This window comes from Polyodon spathula, chromosome 8 (genome assembly GCF_017654505.1).
Source record: "Polyodon spathula isolate WHYD16114869_AA chromosome 8, ASM1765450v1, whole genome shotgun sequence".
Classification (NCBI taxonomy): Eukaryota; Metazoa; Chordata; class Actinopteri; order Acipenseriformes; family Polyodontidae; genus Polyodon; species Polyodon spathula.
Window position 1 is genome coordinate 39,633,014 of NC_054541.1, and position 23,291 is coordinate 39,656,304.

General features: G+C 37.0%; 1 protein-coding gene and 1 pseudogene across 13 annotated transcripts in view; one reads left to right on the plus strand and one right to left on the minus strand.

Moving 5' to 3' along the window:
• The window catches only part of LOC121319929 (SH3 and multiple ankyrin repeat domains protein 3-like), a 293,718-nt gene that overhangs the window by 256,438 nt on the left and 13,989 nt on the right, over nucleotides 1-23,291 (plus strand). For 7 of the 13 annotated variants that reach the window (XM_041257901.1, XM_041257906.1, XM_041257905.1 and 4 more), the window contains one exon: nucleotides 3,490-4,532. The exons of 1 other annotated variant lie outside the window; for it this stretch is intronic. In XM_041257901.1, the coding sequence (XP_041113835.1) occupies nucleotides 3,490-4,051 (562 nt within the window). In that variant the 3' untranslated portion in view covers nucleotides 4,052-4,532. Of the gene's footprint in view, nucleotides 1-898; nucleotides 934-3,489; nucleotides 4,533-23,291 lie in introns of those variants that run through there. 5 more of the 13 variants (XR_005950771.1, XM_041257909.1, XR_005950770.1 and 2 more) reach the window with 5 other exon arrangements.
• On the minus strand, nucleotides 10,321-22,704 carry LOC121319933 (annotated as a pseudogene).

Sequence of the window (23,291 nt, forward strand, 5' to 3'; positions counted from 1 at the left end):
AATTAACACAGGAGTAGTTTTTGAACAATAGTAGCTGTATTTTAAGCAGAGACCTAATACAACTTACTATTTATTAAGTAAACATGCTCTTAATTTAATAGGTGTTCACACTTACCCCGTATTTCCATTTCTCCAAACCTACCCTGCTGTAAGGCACTGTATACGCACAATCCTCACCATATTGATATGCCATGTTCAGCTCATCAGAACTGTTTCATAGCTTTGGCTGTTTCAATACTTTTATTTGTTTTATTTAAAAAATGTTGTTCACGAAATAATTGTTGTGGTAAAATCTACACTTGTTCCCAGAGTTCATTGTTTTATCTAATATAAATAACTGATAAAATGCGTTTTTGACAATGGCTATAGGACCAGTCAAAATTGTTGTGGGAATGTATTACAAACATGGAATTCTTTATATACCATGCGTTTCACATCAGTAGCCAGCCATTCAGGGTCACTGAATTAAATGAATCCCACAATTCATTTTGATGTCTCCATGCAGTTATTTGTAAATTGTACAACACAAATCAACACAATTGCCACTTCTGAAATGCTACTGAAATAAAATACTGTATAGTGTTAAATTTTAAAGTGGAGAGTTTATAAACTCCTCAGACTATAAAAGATGAATAAGTACTGTATGTGGAAAGATTATCTGCATAAATACACAAATCATGTGTACAGACATAGCCTTTTTAATATAGATGCATACATACATACACGTGTGTGTGTATGTATAGATATATTACACATATATCTGGGAACAAATGTAGTCATTTTTTTGTACTGTGTCAGGATTTAAACTGCTCATTTTTTATCTCATGGATTGATGCTAACATTCTTTCTCATTGCCTCTCTTTCTGCTCACTTTGCATGCCTGCGCTGCTCTGTCTAGAACTGAATCTGGCCTCAGGAGGGTGGGAAAACTGTGTAAGTGCGCATGTTCATCTCATTTCAATCTTCATTTTTTTTTTTATTCCTTTCCCCTTCCCCAACATTGACTGTTCGTTCTGGTGCTCGTCCTTGTCTTGTGGCTGCTGTGTTTTAACGTTCTTAACCTTTTGGCTGCTGAGAATTTCTTTGCTGTGATGCTTTTCTGTAGGTTTGCCAGGGTATAGAAAGCTGCCCTCTAGCCCTAAACACGGCATGCTGTTTGGTTGATTAACTAATGCTACATATCAAAATAACTCCTATTTCATTTTGAACAGGCTTAGATCATTCTGAGAATCCAGTGACCCACTTAACATTGATATTGGTTAAGATGACCATACTGCATATATAAGAATGATACAGACATGTTCTTTCTGAATGTATGCATTTTACAGGAAAGCACACGGTGTTCTCAGCAGTAAAAGGTTCACTTGCTATTTAGAAACCTTTACATTTTTTATGTATTGCTTCTGTTTACTGCTTTCAGTTTAAGCATGTCTTTCTTTACTGACATATACTAAAAAAATGGTCCCAATACATGATACCAGTATATCTCAGGAGAAGTTCTAATATTGACAGCTTTTGGTAACAGTAACAGACAATGAGTTTTTGTTTAATTCATTCACACACATTTAATGATTTTATGCTTAGAACCTTTCTTTCTAGTAGTGAGGTGAGCTGGGAAAAGATAAATGGTGGTCTTACCCAGTCTGTGTCCATAACACAGTCTGACGACTCTGGTATAGCCTACAAAAAAAGAGCATTTTCTATTTCTGTCTCCAACTGTCCGCAATTGTGTACACTGCACTAGACAGAGACATACAATATGACCCTGTTACATCTCTGAAATCTTATTACCACTATTCATAAATGAACAGCATTAATTCTTCATTTACACTAATCCAAGAACATACAGAAAATGTGCATTCTGCTGCAAAACAGGTGTTTCTCACTCAAAATAGCTAGCAGAGACTGAGATTGTGATCTGCTTTGTAGACAACTGTTAAGTTATAATTAGTTGGGTTGTTTAAAAGTCATTATGGTGGAATCTGAATCTGTCAGCAAGGAGGAACAGAAGAGTACAACACCACTTAAAAAGCAGAAGCAAATTAATTCTAAAACTGGTTAACAGCACGATGTTGTACTTTTTCTTGTGTCATATATTACTAGATGAAATTAATTTGATTTTCTGGCTCTTCAAGCTGTAGATTTTGACTTTAATGAACTGAGGGACACTCAAAGCGTGTTGAAGTGCTGCAGCTGCAGCGTGGGTGTTATTCACACTGTTTGCATCTTCAGTTCATAACGGTCATTCTACAACTGGAACAGTTGTACCAAAGATACTAGCTAACCTGTTGTAATAGGGGACACTCATTTAACTGTAGAAGGATTGTGATGTCACCAGCTGGCCATCTGTTTATGAATGAGCACTTCCATTTGATGTACTGTAGGTCTTTTGACAGAAGCACATTTTATAGCAATAATGTGTTCTGGTAACATGCTAAAAATCAATCATAGCTTACTTTGAGGTAGTTTCACTGAGAGCTTTCTTTAACCTAGTTTGGTCCCAAACATATTTTTTTTAGCATGCGCTTCTTTAAAAAAAATTCAAAAGGAAGTGCAGAATAGGTAAGATTTATGGCATCTTTTAATTTGCTATAACCTCCTTCAGAGAATAAGTCATCTGAAGCTGTTAGGATAAAGATAAATTAGGAACCCAAATCATCAGGAATAAAAAGGGATATGTAATGGAAAAGCGGTGTGACCTGGAGAAACACTAGAGAGCCTGTACAGGAGTAAAAACCTATCCATCTGCTCAAGGTGACAGAGATACTGCAGCGGGGAACAAAAGCGATAGGATGAAAAGTGCATAAATCAGACTGAAGGAAACACTAAGAGGAGAGCATAAACTCCTGTGGAGGCCTCTTATGTCAAGGTATAGTGTGACTGCCCACACAGTCGGATTGTTCCCACACAAAGGCTAGGACTCCTCCACTAATCTCTGTTCAAATGTGCAGTAGTAGATTTAAACCAGTTTATCTGTGCAGTTAACTCAACTTTGGCCTCTAACTAATGTATAAAAATAAAAATTCTATTCTTTCTGGAGTTCTGATCTAAAACAGCAGATAGTGGACTTTATTTTCTCTACTAGCTGTTTTACATTTGATTTAATGTCTTACTAACGCATTAATAATGAATTTAAAATTGCAGTGTGTACTGTATATCGTTAGTTTTTGAACCACAGTATTAATTTTATATCCTGTTGATTTAAATCAATAGCGTATTTCTATAGGAGAGAGACACCAATTTCAGTGACTGCATGTGCATGCGTTTGAAAGGCAGCCTTTTGCGGACAGCATAATTTGCAAAATTACTTTACTTTTGTGGCTAGAAGTGAAGACTAACGCAAAGCAAGTGGAATAGTGTGGCTAAAATCACATACCTTTACAGGGACACACAATAACATCAGGTGGCACTGTCCTGTGGAACAACCTAGCACTTTAACTTATAAGACCTATCAGTAATCTATCTGTCTTTTCTTTCCTCATTTTTCAGACTTTTCAGTAGCTTAGGAGAGCTTCACACTATTTCCCAGAGAAGCTATGGCACAAGCTACACTATCCGGCCAGGCAGCCGTTACCCCGTGACTTGCCGGACTCCAAGCCCAGGCAAAGTGCCCGCCACCCCCGACAGGACAGAGCCGCCGGGCCCACCTCGGCCGTACACACTGGTGGGAACACACAGCACCCCGCACACCATTCTCAAGTCATCCAGCCTGAGCATCCCGCATGAGCCCAAGGAAGTGCGCTTTGTTGTGAGGAGTTCCAGCGCCCGGAGCCGTTCACCATCACCCTCCCCTTCCCCCACCATAGGCTCCCCCTTGCACCCCCTCAGGCCCTTCATGCATAAGCCCCTTCACCACTGGAACAAGTATGATGTGGGGGACTGGTTGGAGAGCATCAACCTCGGGGAGCACCGGGTGCGATTCCAGGACAATGAGATTGAGGGCTCCCATCTGCCTGCCCTGACCAAGGAGGATTTCGCTGAGCTGGGAGTGACCCGTGTTGGACACCGGATGAACATTGAGCGTGCTTTGAAACAGTTGCTAGAGAGTTGACCTCAACAGGCCCTGGTAGTCTGTTGATTTTCTTTTTTTTTATTGTTGTTATTAAATTGATATATTTATATTCAATTCACTGCATTGCACTGAATGGAGGATAGAAGAGAAGCCACCCTCCCCGACCCATCCAGCCAGCCTGTCTGTTTCGAGTGATGTCCTACTTTGCCAAGTGAATGTTGCATGACCTCCACTAGAACGTCCAGTTTGTGAATGCTTGGTGTCGCTCCCCCAGCCCCTCCCACATTCCCACCCTCATCTTTATGGCCTCTGAAGGTTTTCCAGTTTGAGAAGAACAGAAGATTTATTTTTCTTAAAGGAGAATTCAGTTGCCTTTAAAAAATAATTCGAATAAGAATAATAGTAGTTCAATCAACAACAGCAAAAACTGAAATGACTTTTTATTTTCTTTTTTTCTTGGTAAGGTAATCACAACTGCCTCACACATTTGGAATTTTAAAATAATGAAATAATGCAACATTTTAAAAATGTAAATAAAGGGGGGGGGGGGGGGGGGGGGGGGGTGAGTGGTGAGGGCTGTCAAGTGCATCGAAATTTGTGATTGTGAAATCCTGACTGTGGTATCTATATATTCAGAGAATGTTTAACCCACTGATGTTTAACAGGCTTTTTTTCATAATCAAGTTTTGCTTTGGAAAAACTAATTTTCCAAAGGAAATATTAAATAGATATTATATAGAGTACATATTTAGATGACAGCTTTAAAAAAAAAAAAGAATAAAGAAAACAAACAGCTGTCTCCTATTGCTAGCTTGAGGCTAATCTAGAGCAAAGTTAAATAGGGTAGTTCATGAACTTAAAATTTTACATATTTATATATATATATATATATATCTATATTATATATATATTATATATATATACTAAATATTGATTTATTGATATATATAATCGATATATATATATAATATATAATATAATATATAAACTCGATTATATATCAATAAATAAATTTTCCGCACACACATGTGTATATATATATATATATTATATATTATATATATATATAATATATATATCAATTATTAATAATGATTTACTAAAATAATATGGTATTTTTTTTTGGGTGTTGTTAATTAGAGGGTCCCTTATTTAAGTTTTTTTTTTTTTTTTTTTTTTATGTTGCTTGGAATGAAATTACATCACTTTTCATCATTGGCTGGAACTTTAAACAAAATAGTTGATGTTAACACAACATGGTCTTCCATCTGCAGTGAAAAGGGTATCCCGTTTTAAAATATTAACATAACACCCTGTTTGCTGTAGTTTGTTATAGCACATTAAACAACTAAGTGCCCTTTACAGGACAGATATGAAACCAACAGTGTTGACCGCCATTTAAAATAAAATCATTGAGGATCACACTACCAAGATCCCTAAAGTTAATCCTGTCAATCGCACAATAATTAATGATTTGATTAGGTGTGCGTAATTGAAAGAGCCCCCTTCAATCAGTTTCCTCCATTGTGTTTTTATAGCATGCATGGTTCCATTATTAGAAGACCTGATTCTAGACTGTTCAAGGGATAACACTAGATCTTACTTTAGAACCTCTAGCGCTTGTTCTGTGCTGACAACACGTGCTCACTCACACTGAAAAAACTGCTTCTTGTGAGAACATTCAGTAAAAAAAAATAAAAAATAAAAAATAATGGCAGTTTGTCAAATAAATATATACCAAATTTCAATTTCTTATCTTATTAAAGAATTTCGTATTTTATTTCTGAATTTATCACATGGATTTTATTCGTTAACCTTTTTTTTTTTTTTTTTTTAATAATAAATATTTGTAACTGAAAAAAAAAATAACTCAGCCATGAGAAATGTAAGCTTACACATCTTATCTTGTGTTGACTATGGAACTTAATGCAAACAAGTTTAACTGTTTTGTTTTATTTTATTTTATTTTATTTTTTGGGGGAGGAGGTGATGGATTTACTGAGTCTTAATGTGACCTTGGTTGAGAACGTGATTAATATTGTCATTGCTTTATTTAGAGGGCTAATGAAAGCTCCTAAAAATGTAAATAATGAGAAATTAATTGTTGCTTTTTATATTGTCAATAACAAACTTTAGTTTTCATAGAAGTTTTTTAAACAAAATATGAATGTTTGGCATATATACATAATAAAACACCTGTAATATATGATAAAAAATAAAATTTATATTAGAACAGGGGCCTGGAGCCACCCCAAATGTAAATTGTTTTAAACCTACAGATGATTTCTGTGGCCCTGTACCGGAAGCAGACTGTTGCTTTTATAACTTACTGTCCCAGGCTCTGTGGAACAGCAGCATACTGTGCGGAGGAGGGGTTTGACTTCAGAAACTGAGAGAGTTGTCATGACAACACATGCAAGTGTCATAATCCTGGTAGAGGAAAAATGAATACACTGGTCAAAGTAGGTCAAATTAAGCCCTGACTAAAACAGTAAACAAATTAAGTTACCACCCTATCTAATATAGTAGTGTTGTGAGAGGATAATATATTTACAGAGTGAAAGTAAAAAAAAAAAATTAAAAAAAGATAACTTAGTGCCAAAAAAGAATTGCATCTGTTAGTCTGTATCTTTTTAGAGATTAACAATGCTTTATTTATTGATAATAAGCTGTTTGACCCAGTACTTCGGTGCTCTCTCCTGGAAATCTTGAGTATTGCAGATACCTGGTAAAATAGAATATAATCCTTTTAGTGAAACTAGAAAACACTATTATTAGTTAGTTTTGTTTTTGTTTTTTGTTTTTTTTTTGTTTTTTTATGGGTATATTATAAATGAACTAGTGTTAAAGGGTTTTCGATCAACATTTTTATTTTTCATATATTGAGAAGATAATTACTGGTAGATTTATATTGTCTGAATTCTACAATTATATGTCCCAGTCAGTAAATGTGGGCCTACTTGTGGAGAAGGAAATGCAGTACAAAATAAACTGTGTTAAGTGCTTCTAATTAAATTCTAAACAACATTTGTAAGTCAGTGTTACACTACAGATACAAGCCTAAAAATAAAAATAAAAACATTTTAAAAAGCTTTGATAAACACACCAGTCACAATAAAATAGAACTCAATTTTGCTGGGGTTAATTGATTAATCTTCTATTAAAACAACAAATCCCAGCCAACACTGGAAGTGTTAGAAAGGTAAAAATAAAGCATACCTGAACCAGATTGTAAGGAGATATATTTAAACAAAGGTAGTCCACCAAAGGAAGCACAAGGCATTCACACTTTTGGAACAGTCAGTATAATCTCCACCCAGAATGAAGGCCCTTTCTATTCCCTTCCCACGCTTTAACCCTGGACTGGCTTCCGAAGTTCATATCTGTCCATCCTTTGCCTTTCAGACAGGATCCTTTTATCCCTGTGGTATTTGTTGCACGTTTCTCATATTGCAATGTTTTGGCATCACTCAGACCTGTCTAAATCTATGGTAGATGCTGCTTGCTTTGTGAAAAGCTGAACTAAACAAAGGTATTACACATTGTAAACCTGACTGTTTATGAATGACACTACAGACGAGGAAGTAGTGGCAGCAGTGTACACAATGTTTACCCAGAGTCTTGGGAGGCAGCTGTGTTCACTGTTCCTTCAAACAGCTGAAAGCCTGTGACCTTAAGTATTAAACTGTTCCGTCTCCATCCAAACCACAAAGCCATCAATGTCCACATTAATTAAGACATGTACTAGGGGCACTGGATTTTAACTTTATACAGTTCAACATGTTTTACTTTATTAAGACTATTTTATTGCATTCAAGAAATAAATATATATTTCTTGTCTTCAAGAAAGATATAATTACAGGATGCTTTAAAAACAAATGGGCCATTTTTACTGTAAAGGGACGTCAGTGAGCTCTTGTTACAAAACAAAGCTACAACATGTGCATTTTTTCTTATTTTTCAAAGATATGAATATGAATACAATGGTTTCTTTAAAAAAAGAAAACAAATGTCTTGTGATTATTTTGTTGTTGTTGTTGTTTTCTTACTTTTAAATACTTTGTGTGGTTGTTACCAGGACACCAGATAGATCTGATGGTATTGAGTGATAACAAAACATAACCAAAGCCTTTGGGATCCATCAAGAAGTTTACATCCCTCAAAACTGAAAATTGAAATGGAAAAAAAAAGGTTTGCTTAAAGTAAATAGGACAGAGGACCCAAAGTGCAGTTCACGAAATGTAAAAATAATAAACTTGAAAAATCAGTGTCTACCTAAGGTGTCATATTAGAATAATACAAATGATCCTGAATATCTTGTGTGGTTTTGAGATATTTAATTTATATATAAATCAAATGGATAAATCTTCTTGCTATAAATACTAAATCAATAGCATACATAATTATCTTCAAGACTTAAGATCATAAATAGATGCATTCACCTGTTTAGGATACGCAATCCAAATTATTTACCATACAGTATAAAATATCCTGTAATAAAATGACTGACCATAAATCACTAAACAAATATATTAAAGTAATTTTAGTTAACATGTATATTAAAATGATGAAGTGTCTGAAGTAGCTTACAGTAGTTTACACTTGAGATTATAGAACTTGTGTTTCTGGCTTCCCATGCAGCTCAAGGGTAATGGCTTTGTGTATCTTCAAATATGAAACTGAATTTTATTACTGGAGTAAACCTGTCCTTCATTAAGAGTAAAACAAACAGCACTGAGGTGCAGTAGCAAAAAAAACCAGTAAGAACATACATGCAGAGAATATTAGGACCAGTGCAGAAAGTAGACAGTGTTTTAGACATGCTTTATCATCATTGCCCGGCTTAATGGCAGTAATTAATCTTAAGGGTGTTCACACTAAAGAATTAATTACTTACTTATATTTTTTAAACAACTCCAAACTGAAGCAGTCTCTGCAATTGAACTGGCTGGAGTGGCCCGGCAAATATTGCTAGTTGGGCATCATTAAATACTAACATAAAATAGTCAGATAGGCAGAACATCAGAAAACACTGGCTACTAGATTTTCACCTTCAAAACAATGCTCCCCCCCCCCCCCCCCCCCCCCTTTATTCACATAATTTACTTATTTATTCCTTTTCATCTACAAAAGACATTCATGGCATACTTGCAATGTACCAGTGATCTCCAGATGTACTCAGCGGGCAAGTAACAATCGTTATGTTATAACCTAAAAGCCTAACGACTACTTTAATGTGCACAAACAGCTTGTACTGATGTCTCAACAGTAGAACCCTATGCTACCAGCTGTGCAAATAGCCACACATACTTAACGTGGTTCCACTTTAGATCAGTTAGGTGTAGGTTTCAAGTTAACCCAAATTGCGGCTGAAAATGTCATGCTGCTTTATTACAAGTAGCTGAGGCGACTAACTGAGTGCTTCAGAATAGATTTGAATAACTGCTATAAATCAGATGTGGGCTTTTAGTGTTTGCAGATCAATTTTAAATTACTTGAAATTCAGTAATAATGAGAACATGCAATCAAATGTAAAAAGTATAAGCTGATGGCACGATCATAAAATGTAGTTTTCAATCATGGAATTTAATATCTTTCTAGGTATTTTCAGAGATTTAGAATCACAACTGCTGAACTGATGAAATATTTCAGGCCTGTAATAATGTGATTCAGATCAAAGCTTTGCAACAGATGTAAAGCCAGGGTAGTAACCATTCCATAATGTTTCAATGGCCATGATAAAAAGAAGAAAGGGTTGACATATTAATTATTTCTCAAAGGAACAGATTTGAGGTTATAGAGGTCCAAACGTAGTGCTCAATAAATTCAGTCCAAACCATATATGCTTCACAACAATGTGTGTGATGACCGAATGATATACTCTCAGAAATCTTAAATAAAACAGTCCTAAAGTACATTTGAAGTGTATATTTACAGGCAAAGAATGTCAGATTACCTAGTACTGTACTTTACAAATTACCAACTTTTCTGTCAGTGTTCAGCATCACTTGTTGAAAATGGGCAAACACACAATGTTTATTTTTTAATAAAATATACTTCACACCTTTTTGTAAGATCTTATAAGACAATAACATGAATTTGAGGTGTAAGGGAACCCTCTAACTTTGTTGTGATACACCACAGAGATATATGTTTGTTATTATTATTATTATTATTATTATTATTATTATTATTATTATTATGTAATAAATTTATAAATAAACTTTCTCAGTCTTTCTTGTTTCCTGGTTAATATAATTTATTTCAGGCAATGTTGTATTAATTCACATTTTGGGAGTGAGTTTTTGCCATTTCTTTATTTCAGTCTCAGAATATGTGTCTCATAGTGGATAACAATATCCCCCAGGTTTTCTCAGTTTAATTATTTCATTTTATTTAAATTTGGGATAGTTACTCACACCAGAAGTGAAATCCTGGAAGTTAAGGGAAACGGCACATTTCATTTCTCACAGAGTAGGTCCACTAAATGCGCATATACAGTTTAATACTGTACCAGTCAAAACTTACTTTTCATACCCAGACCTAGAACATCATGCAAACGACCAGTTACATAATAAATTAAACAGCTCACCAATTCCAAACTCACAATCTTATTAAACTTGCACTCAAATATAATTTATTCATTACTGTAGTCTCCCAAAGTGTATCCTTCTTGGCGCTTATAAAAATATAAAGAAAGTAAATTAGTTTCCATAGGTCTTTATTGAGGTTTGAATTACATCCATTATTACAGCAACCCACACTTTTTTTTTTTTAATAACATATCTTTTGTGGAGATCTTTTATTATTTGTACCACAGAATTTGGTATGGTAATTGGTAAGAAGCTATAGCAAACAGTGGCAATACTATATGACAGGAATAAAGGAATTTTAAATATCCAACAACATGAATCTTATAGTGATAGCTCGGCTTAAAGTAGCATATTAATCCACACGAGGAACACCCTCCATGATTACATTGTTTGTAGTGACATTTGTAAAATTATGTTTTTACCAATTAAAATGGTACATAGAGGTAACCATTGGCTGCATGGTGAGCTTTTGTTTTATTTGAAAAACAATTTCAGTATTGAACTTCATACAATATACATTCAAGCACACAGAACATTGTATTGTATGAAACTACACAGAACAGCAGCAGGTTCAATCTGATCACACACATACATACTGCATGAATAACATATAATACAATGCACTTTTGTAAATACTACAATATATACAAAAAATAATTTAGCATACAATCCTGAAAATATACATTGAAATTGTTTTGTTTTTCACAGTACAAATTAACAGAAAATGGAATTACAGGGTTTCAAATAATGGTTTAATATTGGAAAACTGATCCAGAAATATATTTAATTAAGGTGAGTATATCTTCACCCTAACTTAAGAACTTTTTAAAACACTCACAGAATTACCGACCATACTACAACAGTGAGTATATGGACAGCCTTCACAGTTTTAAATATGACATAATCAACATAAGTTCTACTACTCAATAAATGTAAGAGAATTGTATGCATTCAAAAAATCTAAACAATATAAATCATTTACAAATCTGTAGAGTAGTTAATGTATTAGTGGGAGCATACGAAAAACCTACCCATGTATATGAATGAACACACAAGGTTGTTTCGACTAAAACCTAAAAACTGAGTGGTTCAAAATAAATGTTGGGCCAGATTCTCAAACCTTTTAAACCTTTTACTCCAAAATGTGGGAACTTTATTGGATAAAAAGGAAGAATTGGAAACAAGCACTATGAGAATCTAGCCCTTTAAGCCTTTGGACCGTTGTATTTTTCTTTTTTAAATGAAATCAACTTCTAGCTGAAACTAACTGGATTTGGACTTCTCCTCAGAGTTCTCTTCTTCTTTATCAGATAAACCCTCTCGTTTCTAGTTCAAAATTCTGCAGTGAAAATAAATGAAAACGGGTAATATTAAACAAACATATAGACTGCATATTAATACACAATTAGTGTTAGCCACTTTGCACATATCATCAGACCATCTCTAGCATCACTGTGTTCTAGCACAATCTAGAATTGTAGCCACTATTATTATACAGTGCTTTAGAATGGTTTAGAATGTCATAGAAAGCTACATGGAAGTCTGCTATAGATATTTTCAATTAAAAAAAATAACATGCACTCCCCTGTAACACACATATTGATGCTTTCCTGGTGACATTTTTTTAATTATATAAAACAAACAAATACAAAAATAAATGCAAGCAAGACATGTGCCTGTCATTACATATAAAACTTGAAACATTCAGAAATCAAAGTGGAAACTGAAGCATGTAACATGAACATGAATTGAATTCCACTTCAATATGATGAGCAAAATGAAGTACAACTGTTTGTCATCCCTATAAATTAAATTTACTGTATTACCATGCATATTGTGAACCATACAATTATTGCTTTACAATTTAAATACACAATAAGGGCCACTTACCTCTAGTTCACGCATGACTTCATCCATGAAATTACTTGAATCTTGTTTATAGGAAATTGCCAGTTTAACTGCATCTTTAAAAAGCTGTAGGGATATTGAGATTATTTAAATAAAATAGCTTTCTTGCTAAAGTTAATTTTAAAAAGTTCTAATGAAAGCTAAATTACAAACAGACAATATTACATTTCCTTCAGTGCGTAGAAACATCTGGATTTCAAGAATAATTTTGGCTAAGCATTGAAGAAAAGATCTGAAAGTACCGTAAATAATAAAAAAAAAAAAAAAAAAAAAAAAAACCAGTAGATCAACCTGTTATGTAAAAAAGGATCTCTCAGGAACTATTGTTAACCTCTTGATGTGCAGAATATAAAACTTGTTTGATTTTTGGAAATTAGTCAAACTTCATTGTACTTTTGTGACACAATTTCCAACAGAAACACAAGGTTGAACTTCCTTTTTTTTATTGGAGTTACTCAAAAGACTTAAGGGTATACCATGCAAACACTGGGCTCAATGTCCAAAGACACTAATTGCACAGAGTAACATTGCACTCTTACCTTCACTACATTGGTCCCATCTGCTGCTGAAACAAAATACAATGGCAGCCCTTTCTTCTTAGCAAAGTTAAAATTCCTCTGTGTAACCTTCAAATCAGCTAGAATAAAAAAAACAAACAAAAAAAAGTCAGTCAGTATCCGGTACGATTCATAAACGTTTAGGCCCTGCATAAAGATGAAAACTGAGAGGCATTTCGAAAACCCAGGATGTTCAATGTTATCCTTATTTTTTGAGGCAGTCAAACATGATACAGATAAGCAACATTTATTCAGTTTCCTTTACTACACATGTAACATATTGTACATAACATAAATAAAATCCCAAAATAAAGCAAGCTACAGATTGTACTTTAACAATGAAAAAAATAACTCAATTGTACTCTTCCAAAGCCATAATATCCAAGTTAAAAAATACAAAGAAGGACTCACCATCTATTTTATTTGCAACAACTACACAGGGGATCTCTGGACGATATTCTCTCAGTTCTTTGTACCAGTTAGTAAGATTTTTATATGTTACCTTCCTCTGAACATCAAACACCTAGAAAAGACATATTACATTAAGCATTATTAGTGTACTTGGGACACACTGCAGGTATCATATTTTTTATCCAAATCGGTACGACGGGAAGGCAAAGAAGCTCTCCCCATCTTTTGTAACACTCACCACAAAGTGATCTATTGAAAGCAACAAACACAGACTCGTAACTGTACACTACGACCCAAAGCGTTCAGGAAGCTTGTTGCTCGGGTTACTGAGGTTTCTTTGTATGTATTCATTGTCAGGAAAACTAAGATGTGGACCTCTTATCAGTAGAAATACTGGTATGAACAATCTCTTGACTTTAGCAGAACTATAATCAATTTGAAAATAGGCTTACAGCCTGGTATCTTTAAAACAATAACTCCTGCTATAAAGTGGGCCTCTCGAATTTTAGCTGAAGGGGTCATGTTTGTTAAAGACTCACTTTAAGGAGAAAAGCAAGTTCTACTGTCAAAGAGAAATTATATTTTAGACCAAGGGTGGACTAATTGACAGAGCAGGTATTACACATTAAAAAAACGCCTCTCTACATACAGTGCCTATAGAAAGTCTACACCCCCTTGAACTTTTTTTCACATTTTCTTGTCAGGGCCTCAGAGTTTCATGCATTTAAATGATGATTTTTTTTTCCCACTTATCTACACACCATATTCCATACTGTTAAGGGGAAAATAAGTTTTTTATTGAGAAAACAATGTATACATTAAAAATGCAAAACTGAAAGATCATAAGTTTCCACTCCCCTGAGTTAATATTTGGTGGAAGCACCTTTGGCAGCAATTGCAGCTGTGAATCTGTTGGGATAGGTCTCTACCAACTTTGCACACCTAGATTTGGCAATATATGACCATTCATCTGTACAAAACTGTTCACGCTCTGTTAAGTTCCTTGGGGAGCGTTGATGGACAGCAATCCATCAATTGGATTTAGGTCGGGGCTCTGACTGGGCCACTCAAGTACATTTACCTTCTTGTTCCTTATTAACTCCACTCTAACCTTAGCCAAGGCTAGAGTGGAGTGACTAAGGAACAAGAAGGTAAATGTCCTTTGGGTTGTTGTCATGCTGAAAGGTGAACTTCCGTCACAGTTTCAGATTTCTTGCAGAGGGCAGCAGGTTTTCCTCAAGGACTTCTCTGTACTATGCTCCATTCATTTTCCCTTCTATCCTGACAAGTGCCCCAGTCCTTGCTTATGAAAAACATCCCCATCACATGATGCTGCCACCACCACGCTTCACAGTACGGATGGTTTTCTTTGGGTGATGCGCTGTGTTGGGTTTGCACCAAACATAACGCTTTGCACTTAGACCAAAAAGTTCAATTTTAGTTTTGTCAGAAGAAAACTTTTTTACCACATGGCTACAGAATCCCAAGTGTTTTTTTTTTTTGCATTCTTCAAATAGGAGTCAAGGTGAGTTTTCTTGAGTAATGGCTTCCTTCTTGCAACCCTATCATACAGGCCAGATTTGTGGAGTGCTTGGGATATTGTTATCGGATGCACACTTTGACCAGTCCTGGCCATAAAAGCCTGTAGCTCTTGCAAAGTTGCCATTGGCCTCTTGGTAGCCTCTCAGATCATCTCCTTTCTCGGTCATCCAGTTTGGAGGGACGGCCTGATCTAGGCAGGGTCTTGGTGGTGCCACTTTTTAATAATCGTCTTGACCATGCTCCAAGGGATATTCAAGGCCTTTGATATTTTTTTATACCCATCCCCTGATCTGTGCCTTTTAACAACTTTATCAACTTTTGAAAGCACCTTTGCTTTGAAATGCACTACCCAGCAGAGAGAACCTACAGGAACTGCTGAATTTATCCTGAAATCATGTGAATCACTACAATTTAACACAGATGGAGGCCACTTAACTTGGTGTGTGATTTTGAAGGCGACTGGTTACACCTGAGCTAACTTAGGATTGCTATTACAAGGGGGGGTGGACACTTATCCAACCAAGCTATTTCTGTGTTTAGTTTTAATTAATTTTCTACAAATTTCTAGAATATTTTTTTCACTTGGAAATTGTGGGGTAGGATGTGTGTCTAAATGTAAAAAATATATATTTTAAATGCATTTTAATTCCAGGCTATAAGTCAATAAAAGGTGAACATTTTGAAAGGGGGTGTAGACTTTCTATTGGCACTGTATATATATTCTTATCTCAATCAGTACAAGGAACTGTATGATACTAAATATTGTTATTTTAAAGATTACCTCACATATTGTCTGGACTAGAAAAACAGGGAGGACGTCTGTGGCAGGGTGGTAGGAAAGCCCTGCTGTTTAAATGTATTGTTTGTATTATGATTTATTTATTGTATTTGTATCTATATATGACGGCGGAATGCCGTGTATTTGTTTTTAAAAACCTTGTGGTAATATGTGGTTGTCGGCTAGTGCACTGTTAAACTAGCCGGCAGTCACACAAATAATAAACCCATGCAGATTGTGGCCAAGGGGTAATAGAATAATTACGAACTTGTTAAACCCTTGGTCACTGTGTTTAAGCCTGCAGCTCTCCCTGCTCTGGGTGTGGGTGTTCGAGAAGTGGAAAACGGGAGAGCGAGAGGAGAGATTAATTTAAAAAATGAAAACATTTATAGGAACAGTGAAGGCGATTGCCCAGCCTGACCTACTTGTGTTTGTTATTTGTTTGTTAAACCTTTTATTTGTGTGCTCTGTGAGCAGTGTTTTGTTTGTTAAAAGATTTTATGTATTTTTGTTCTAAATAAAACGGCGCGCACCACGTCTTTTTGAACTGCAGTACCTGCTTGTTTGTTATTCTTCTGGCCTGACGTCACCGCAATGCCATTTCCTGTCACAACGTCATATTAATTTAAAGGAGTAAACCGGACAGTATAACCATATTATTAATTTTAGCGATAACAGTTGTCGAAAAGGCCAGATGTTTTAAGTTTAATTAAGCCTTATGATGCACAGTAGGCAAAAAATGCTATAAAAAAAGTATGACAAAACTTAATAAGCATTGGATAAGCATGTATCTTGCTTCTGTACCTTCCATGTATTGGTGTATGTATTAGTAGGATATATATATATATATATATATATATATATATATATATATATATAGTTATTCAATATTCCTTGTGTCTGTAACCGACGATAAAATCGGAACCCCACCTCAATATACCTCAAACTATATAATTAATCTGTACAGGATACTGGATTCCCCAAATTATCCTCGAGGCAGGATCTGATGTGGCTTGTTGACTCCTGATCCACTATTAAGCATACAATAAAGCGAACGAGTAAATAAATATATACATACTCTAATATGTTAAACACTAACTGAGACAGAGTCTGTGTGATTTTTCTTGATTGTATAATAGTTATCTGGATATGTTAATATCTTTAGGCCAGTACACAAACTAACCATGTAAAGGATTTAAAACACCTTTATGTCATAAAACGTCTCCCCTGAGTATTTAAGAAGTATGTATATCACGACAATAGAAATCTCTAAGAACATTATACATTTTTACAATTGATATCCGATTACCTCTCATACCTAATAAGAGAGTGATACATGACACATATTCTTAGAAATATTAAAATTGTGCGATGTAAAACTATCAAACTTGTCAATCAAGAAAGTTGTAATACTTAGATTAGTGCACTAACTTGCAATTGGAAAGGTTGAAAAATTGTGCCCATGATGCCTATACTAGACACTGTGGTGACCTGCTGCAGAGCAGTGAGAAGAGCATGTTTGTTGGCTGCTGTTTCAAACCCAGCTCTCTACCAAAAGGCAGTACTAGTAGCTTTTTTTATCACCATTTGATGTTTAAACACGTGGCATTAAGATACTATTGCAGATTTCAGTTTTGGGTCTTATAATGGGAAATAATGCAGTGCTCTGCTTACCATGATACATGCATGTGCCTTGTGATAATATGAGGGGTGCATGCTCTGAAACCTCTCCTGTCCAGCTGTGTCCCAAAAGTCTAAAAAAAACCACAAAAAATTGTTAAACTGAAATGTTATAAAACAGTTTAACAAATGTTATTAAAAAAATGAAAAAATAAAACCTTTTGCATACATTAATGAAGTCTGGTTCCCTTTCAATTCGAAGACAACCACCAACCAATACATTTGGGATATGCCTGCCTTAGGTGGGTATTTGCTGAGCATTTTATGTCAAAGCTGCCGACAGGCCCCCCCCGTGGAATGATGTCCTCGTTCCCTCCTGCTGAGGGAATAAGTAGTCGCTCCGCAGAGCTTACTGCCTCTTTTGTCTCTCACCTAAGGTACACTTTGTGTCACCAACCAGTGTGTTTTTCGAAAAGAGCTCTTCAGAGTCGACTGCAATTCCCTTATTCATGCTGGCTCTCCGCTCTCATGGAATCAGGGGCTCCATTTTGAGTGTCTTTTTCATTCTTCTTACAGTCTGCTTCATTTGTGTCGCAGACTGTCTTATCTTGGCTGTCCGTTGTATGAGTGTGACTGCTTTTGCTCACATAGCACCTCGGTGCACGTCACACAAGGTGCTCTCTGAACTCACACGATACTCGGTGCATGCAGTAATTCGGCAAGCTCTGTGCACACGGTACACATGGTACGGTGCTTGAGTGTCCAGAACAACACTTCAGCCCTACGGGATGAGATGTTCTGCGACATCTGTACAGATTTCCAGCCCCAGGTGCTTCGCAGAAGGCTTAACAGAGCCATGGGGATCAAATGTTCGTCCCCTACGACCGAGCCATCTGAGGCCCTAGGAGCGCCAGTTCCCCCCCCTCATCTAACTGTCCCAGAGCCCCTTACAGGGTATTCCCTGCACACAGGCTCAGCCCCCACCCTCTCGCAGTCGCTCCCACTCTCCACAGATGGTGAAGCTGGAGAAACGTTCGAGACAGGCAAGGGACATCATGGACCTGAAGGTACTGATGGCCCGGGTCCTGGAGTTGTTGGCGCGGCAGCAGACTGGTGATGGTCCGACCACGGCTCCGCCAGTGTGGGCCCCAATACCAGCTCCCGTCTCCGCTAAGGGAGCTCAAGATGAGATAGAATCGTTCGCACGGATGGCAGAGGAGGATGCGCTCTCTATAGCAGCCTCCAGGAATGAGGATTCCTTCCAGACGGAAATGGAGAAAGGAGAGGGACCTCCATTTTCGAGCTCCATATCAGCCCTGATGTGACGTGCTGCAATCATTTTACAGGTCCCTTGGGAGACAGCAGCTGAGGCTGTGGCTCCTCCCCTTCCCAGCGCTCCCAGATTTCATGGAAGAAGTACGCTCCTCCTGGGATCGTCCAGCCTCAGCACCCATTGTGCTGAAGCAAGCAGCCCTGCTCGCTTCTTTAGTGGGCACGGACAAGCTGGGCCTGGCGAGATTACCCCAGTGGACTTCACCATTGCGGCCTTGGTCGCGCTTAAAGTTGGCATATGTAGCTGAAGCACAGGTGACTCGCTTGGCAAATACAGCGAGTATCCCGATTGCCTATTTGGATGGCATACTACGGGAAGCCCCGCTCCCTGAGCTTCCGAATTTTGCCTCATTTCAGGCACATTGCTCCAGATCTCTGGCCTTCAAGGGCAAGCCCTGGGCTGGAGGCAGGCAAGCCTGGTGGTGGCTCATAGACAGCTATGGCTGTCACAGGCGAGGGTCCCCGATGCGGATAAGATGGCACTATTGGATATCCCCTAGGGCACACTTTGGGCCAGCAGTAGAGGAAATCCTACAGCACTATCATCGAGGCATCTCGACAAGTGGCTCTGCTGCTCCCTCCCCATGCTCCGGCGTGGGGCAGGTCGAGCCACTGGCAAGCTCCACAGGCACGCCCAATAACCTGGACGGTCCCGATTCCCACAGCTTTCAGGGGAGCGTATTTGAGTTTTGGCCTCTCCTTAGCCACCCACACCTTTTCGAAGTGCGTGGATGCAATCCTAGATCAGGCTTCTGAACTACCTGGAAGACTGGTTGATCTGTTCCCAGTCACAGGAAGGAGCAGTGGCCAACAAGGCGACAGTGACAAACTATCTAGCAAGACTGGGTCTCACTCTCAACGAGAGACACAAAAGAGGAAGTGAGCTCCGTGGAAACACTATTTATTCCCTCGGCAGACGGGTCCGAGGACATCATTCCACGGAGGGATCTGTAGGGTTGCTGGATGAAGCTCAGAGACGATCAGAGACAATCACACCGATCGTTGCATCAAAGGTTTATTGCAGTGGTCATCAAACAACAGAGCGCTCCGGAGAACAACAGTCACTTCATCAGTAACTAGTATATTCTGCCGGAGTATTACGTGTACATGGGTTATATAGTTTTTACATAGCATCCCTCACCCCTATCAGAAGCCAGCACGCAGCAAACCATTCATTAGTAACAACCTTCTAAATTATCTCTTTACCCTTCATTCAATCAATCAATAAAGGCTTTGGGGCTCAATTGTCCCCTCCCTGTGCGTTTGTTATGTTCATTTCAGAAACTAGTTAATATTGTTTTTTATGATCAAGTAAGCATTGCACATTCTTATTTTAACTTCCCTCTGCCCCCGCCCAACCTGTTTGTGTGCTGGAACATTCAGTTCCTTCTTCTCCTTTTAAGGTCAGTCGTAATCTTCGAGAATGTTAGTTGCTGAATCATCTTGTTCCTTTTGCGATTCCTTCGGGCCTGCTGGCAGCTTTGACATAAAATGCTCAGTGAATACCTACCTAAGGCAGGCATATCCCAAAAGTATTGGTTGGTGGTCATCTTCTATTTCAGGGAACCACACTACTGTAAGTAACCTAACGTTTTCAATACCGTGATGCTCAGTAGACCACTGCTGTGAAAACTCATCAGCTTTGCACAAAGAATCTCAAGACTGTCAAGCTTTAAATGTGTGATCATATCAGTTTAGAATTAAAAATGTACACTACAATTAATAAAAAACAATTGAACACTTTGTTCAGAAATGACTACATCACAGATCACCTGCTACAAAATAATGACATACCTACCAACTAAAACGGTTTTGTCATTGATAGTGGTGGTATACTTGTAAAGTGTCAGTGCGTAGGTAGAGAGCTGCTGAGGGCGACTGAAATGCATGTTAAGGATTATATTTAAACATTAAAAAGTTTTAGGCTACATGTTGTTAGTTGCACTGAAATGTATAATGCTGTTTAAAAATATATATAGTAAAACCTGACTAAACAAACTGTATGGCCTTAAACAGGCTGCAAAGCTCAGTGTTTGAGTGCTCCTGCTGGGAGATCCTTCCCTTGGTGAACATGCTGTGGTGTTAAGCTGATTTGCATATTCAGAGTTAATAATATAATAACATAAGACTCTTGCTCAAGGCATATTTATGTACATCACTGTTGACTGAAATATTTAAGGGTCAAACCAAATGGAAAAAAGGGAAAGGATGATTACTTTATTATATTATTTAAAAAAAACCTTAAATGGCTAACCTAGAAATACCTTTCTGTATTGCCATAAGGACCACTGTACTCAAGAGATGGACACAAATACAATTTTGCCAAATTGTTTACAATACTGTAGATACTGTAGTTAACTGATAATTGACATAATTGATTGTTTGTTTTGTTTTTGCTGGGGGGGCAGGGTAGTTGCATTCCATCAATTATTTGCTATATATGTAAACTGACTAAATACCATTAGTGAGTGTACATGAAGTGTGTCATATTTATATGTAGACAGATACATTTTACTTTTTTTTCCAGACTTATTAAAAAATAAAAAAGGCTTTATGACATATTAAAAGCACAAGAGTGTACTGTCTTTACATCCCTTTTGAGTTCCTGGGTGCTGAAGGGAAGCAATTTCTGGCCTGATGTCCACTTTGGGGTCTCATAGTCAGTAACTAATTACCTTGTGACATTGACAATGCATACATTGTTTTTGTTGTTGTTAGATTTAAGAAGGCGACCACTACAGGGGTTTAGGAGTTCTTGCAAGTACAGTACAATACAGCCTTTTTTATTGCCGTCATCTCTTTTTTTATATATAATGCCTCCATAGCATTGACAACCAGTCACCAATACGGTGACACATTATTCAACTAGAAGAGCAGTTGTGTGTGTGTGTAGAGAGAATCAAGAAGATATCCTGAAAACTTTGGAAGGTCTGACCTCTCAAACACGGTCCCTTTTCAGTGCTTGTTTTGAGAACTGGGGACCACACATTTTATGTGGAACGATCCTTAATCAGCCATGCATTTTGAGACATGTTTATGTTCACCACGTCAATCATAAAAAGGATACTATCCATCCATCAGGAATCTCTCCATTAGCCTGAAAGATAAACACAAATAAAATGAATCAATAAATGCTCAATAGGGTAATCCACGACATACACGTGTTACTATAGTAACCATACAACAGTATTAAAAGACAATGTCAAAAACTTGTGTCATTCCAAATAACTAAAGTTTATTGAGGACCAACTGAAATTTCTTACCTTGATCTATGGTGGCCTAAGAATTAATGTCTTCACAAATTTTCAAAACTCTGAGAGTGTAACTGATTGAGCTGTACATATTCTAACACTTCCTTTCAACACTTTGCTAAAAATTAAACAAAAAATTAGAATTAAGCATTCTGTTTTTGATTTACTCACTTAGATTTCCCAACAGCGCTGTCTCCCAAGCATATGACTTTAACTTGTTCATCTGCATCATACTTGCCCTGCTCCGGATCAGCAAGATTTGGAGCATCCCCTGCCATGCCTCGATATTGTCTGTACTTGAAAACTTGCTGTATCAAAGCATGCGTTTCCTTAAATCTCATTGACAAATAAACTATTGTATTAAAAAAGCATTAAGAACAGACTTATTTATTACCGACAACGTTTGTAAAAAATAATTTTAAAAAAGCAATACATAAAATTGAATCCTACTACTCGAGTCACTTTCACTGAAGCTGTTTTTATAATCGCTGCTGTATTTTAATTTGCAAAATATTAACTTATATTAGCCGCTAAGACTGAATGGCATTTTTCTTTTTCTTTTTTTTTTTATTGACACGTATGTGCTCTATTTACCGTATGTTCAATTTTACGACGCAAACTCATTCCACCCCAGCCTTCTAAGCTTTCTACCAGTTTCTATGCAACAGACGCTACAGAAGGACCCTGTACCGTAAACAGTTGGTCGTCTATTCTATTGCCGAATGGGACTGCTCATCTCGAGGGCAGGGGTTATTTGGTGAAATACGAAACGCACAATTTATTTTTGTATTGCTGTTCAAAATTCAAGTGGGTTTTAAATATGTTAACAAATCACAGTTATCTGGTGTGGTTTAATTGAACTATATAATTGTAACCCTATGGCTTCTTGTTCACCCAAACAGCAGTTTTTTACTCACATCGCAATGTATTGCGGAACTTGTAGTCCTTAAAAAAAACGAGACAGGTAAGATGTATCTGAGAAAAGCAAAAGGTACCAGAATGCATACCGAAGCAAGTGAACATGGAGATATAAGGTGTCAAACGTAAGTCGAACTGTACAGCTGTACAGTAGTGGTTATGGCTCTGGACTCCTGATTGGAGGGTCGTGGGTTCAATCCAGTGGTGTAGTGGTAAATAAGAACGTGGGTAAACCGCTGTTCCGTGGAGTTGAACAGATAAGATAAACATGAACAGAAGCCCTCAGCCAACCACAGCCCCCCACCCCCATTGTAGATGGAATTTAAAAACGACATAATCCGGCCACCCAATATTTTTTTGTGTGCATAC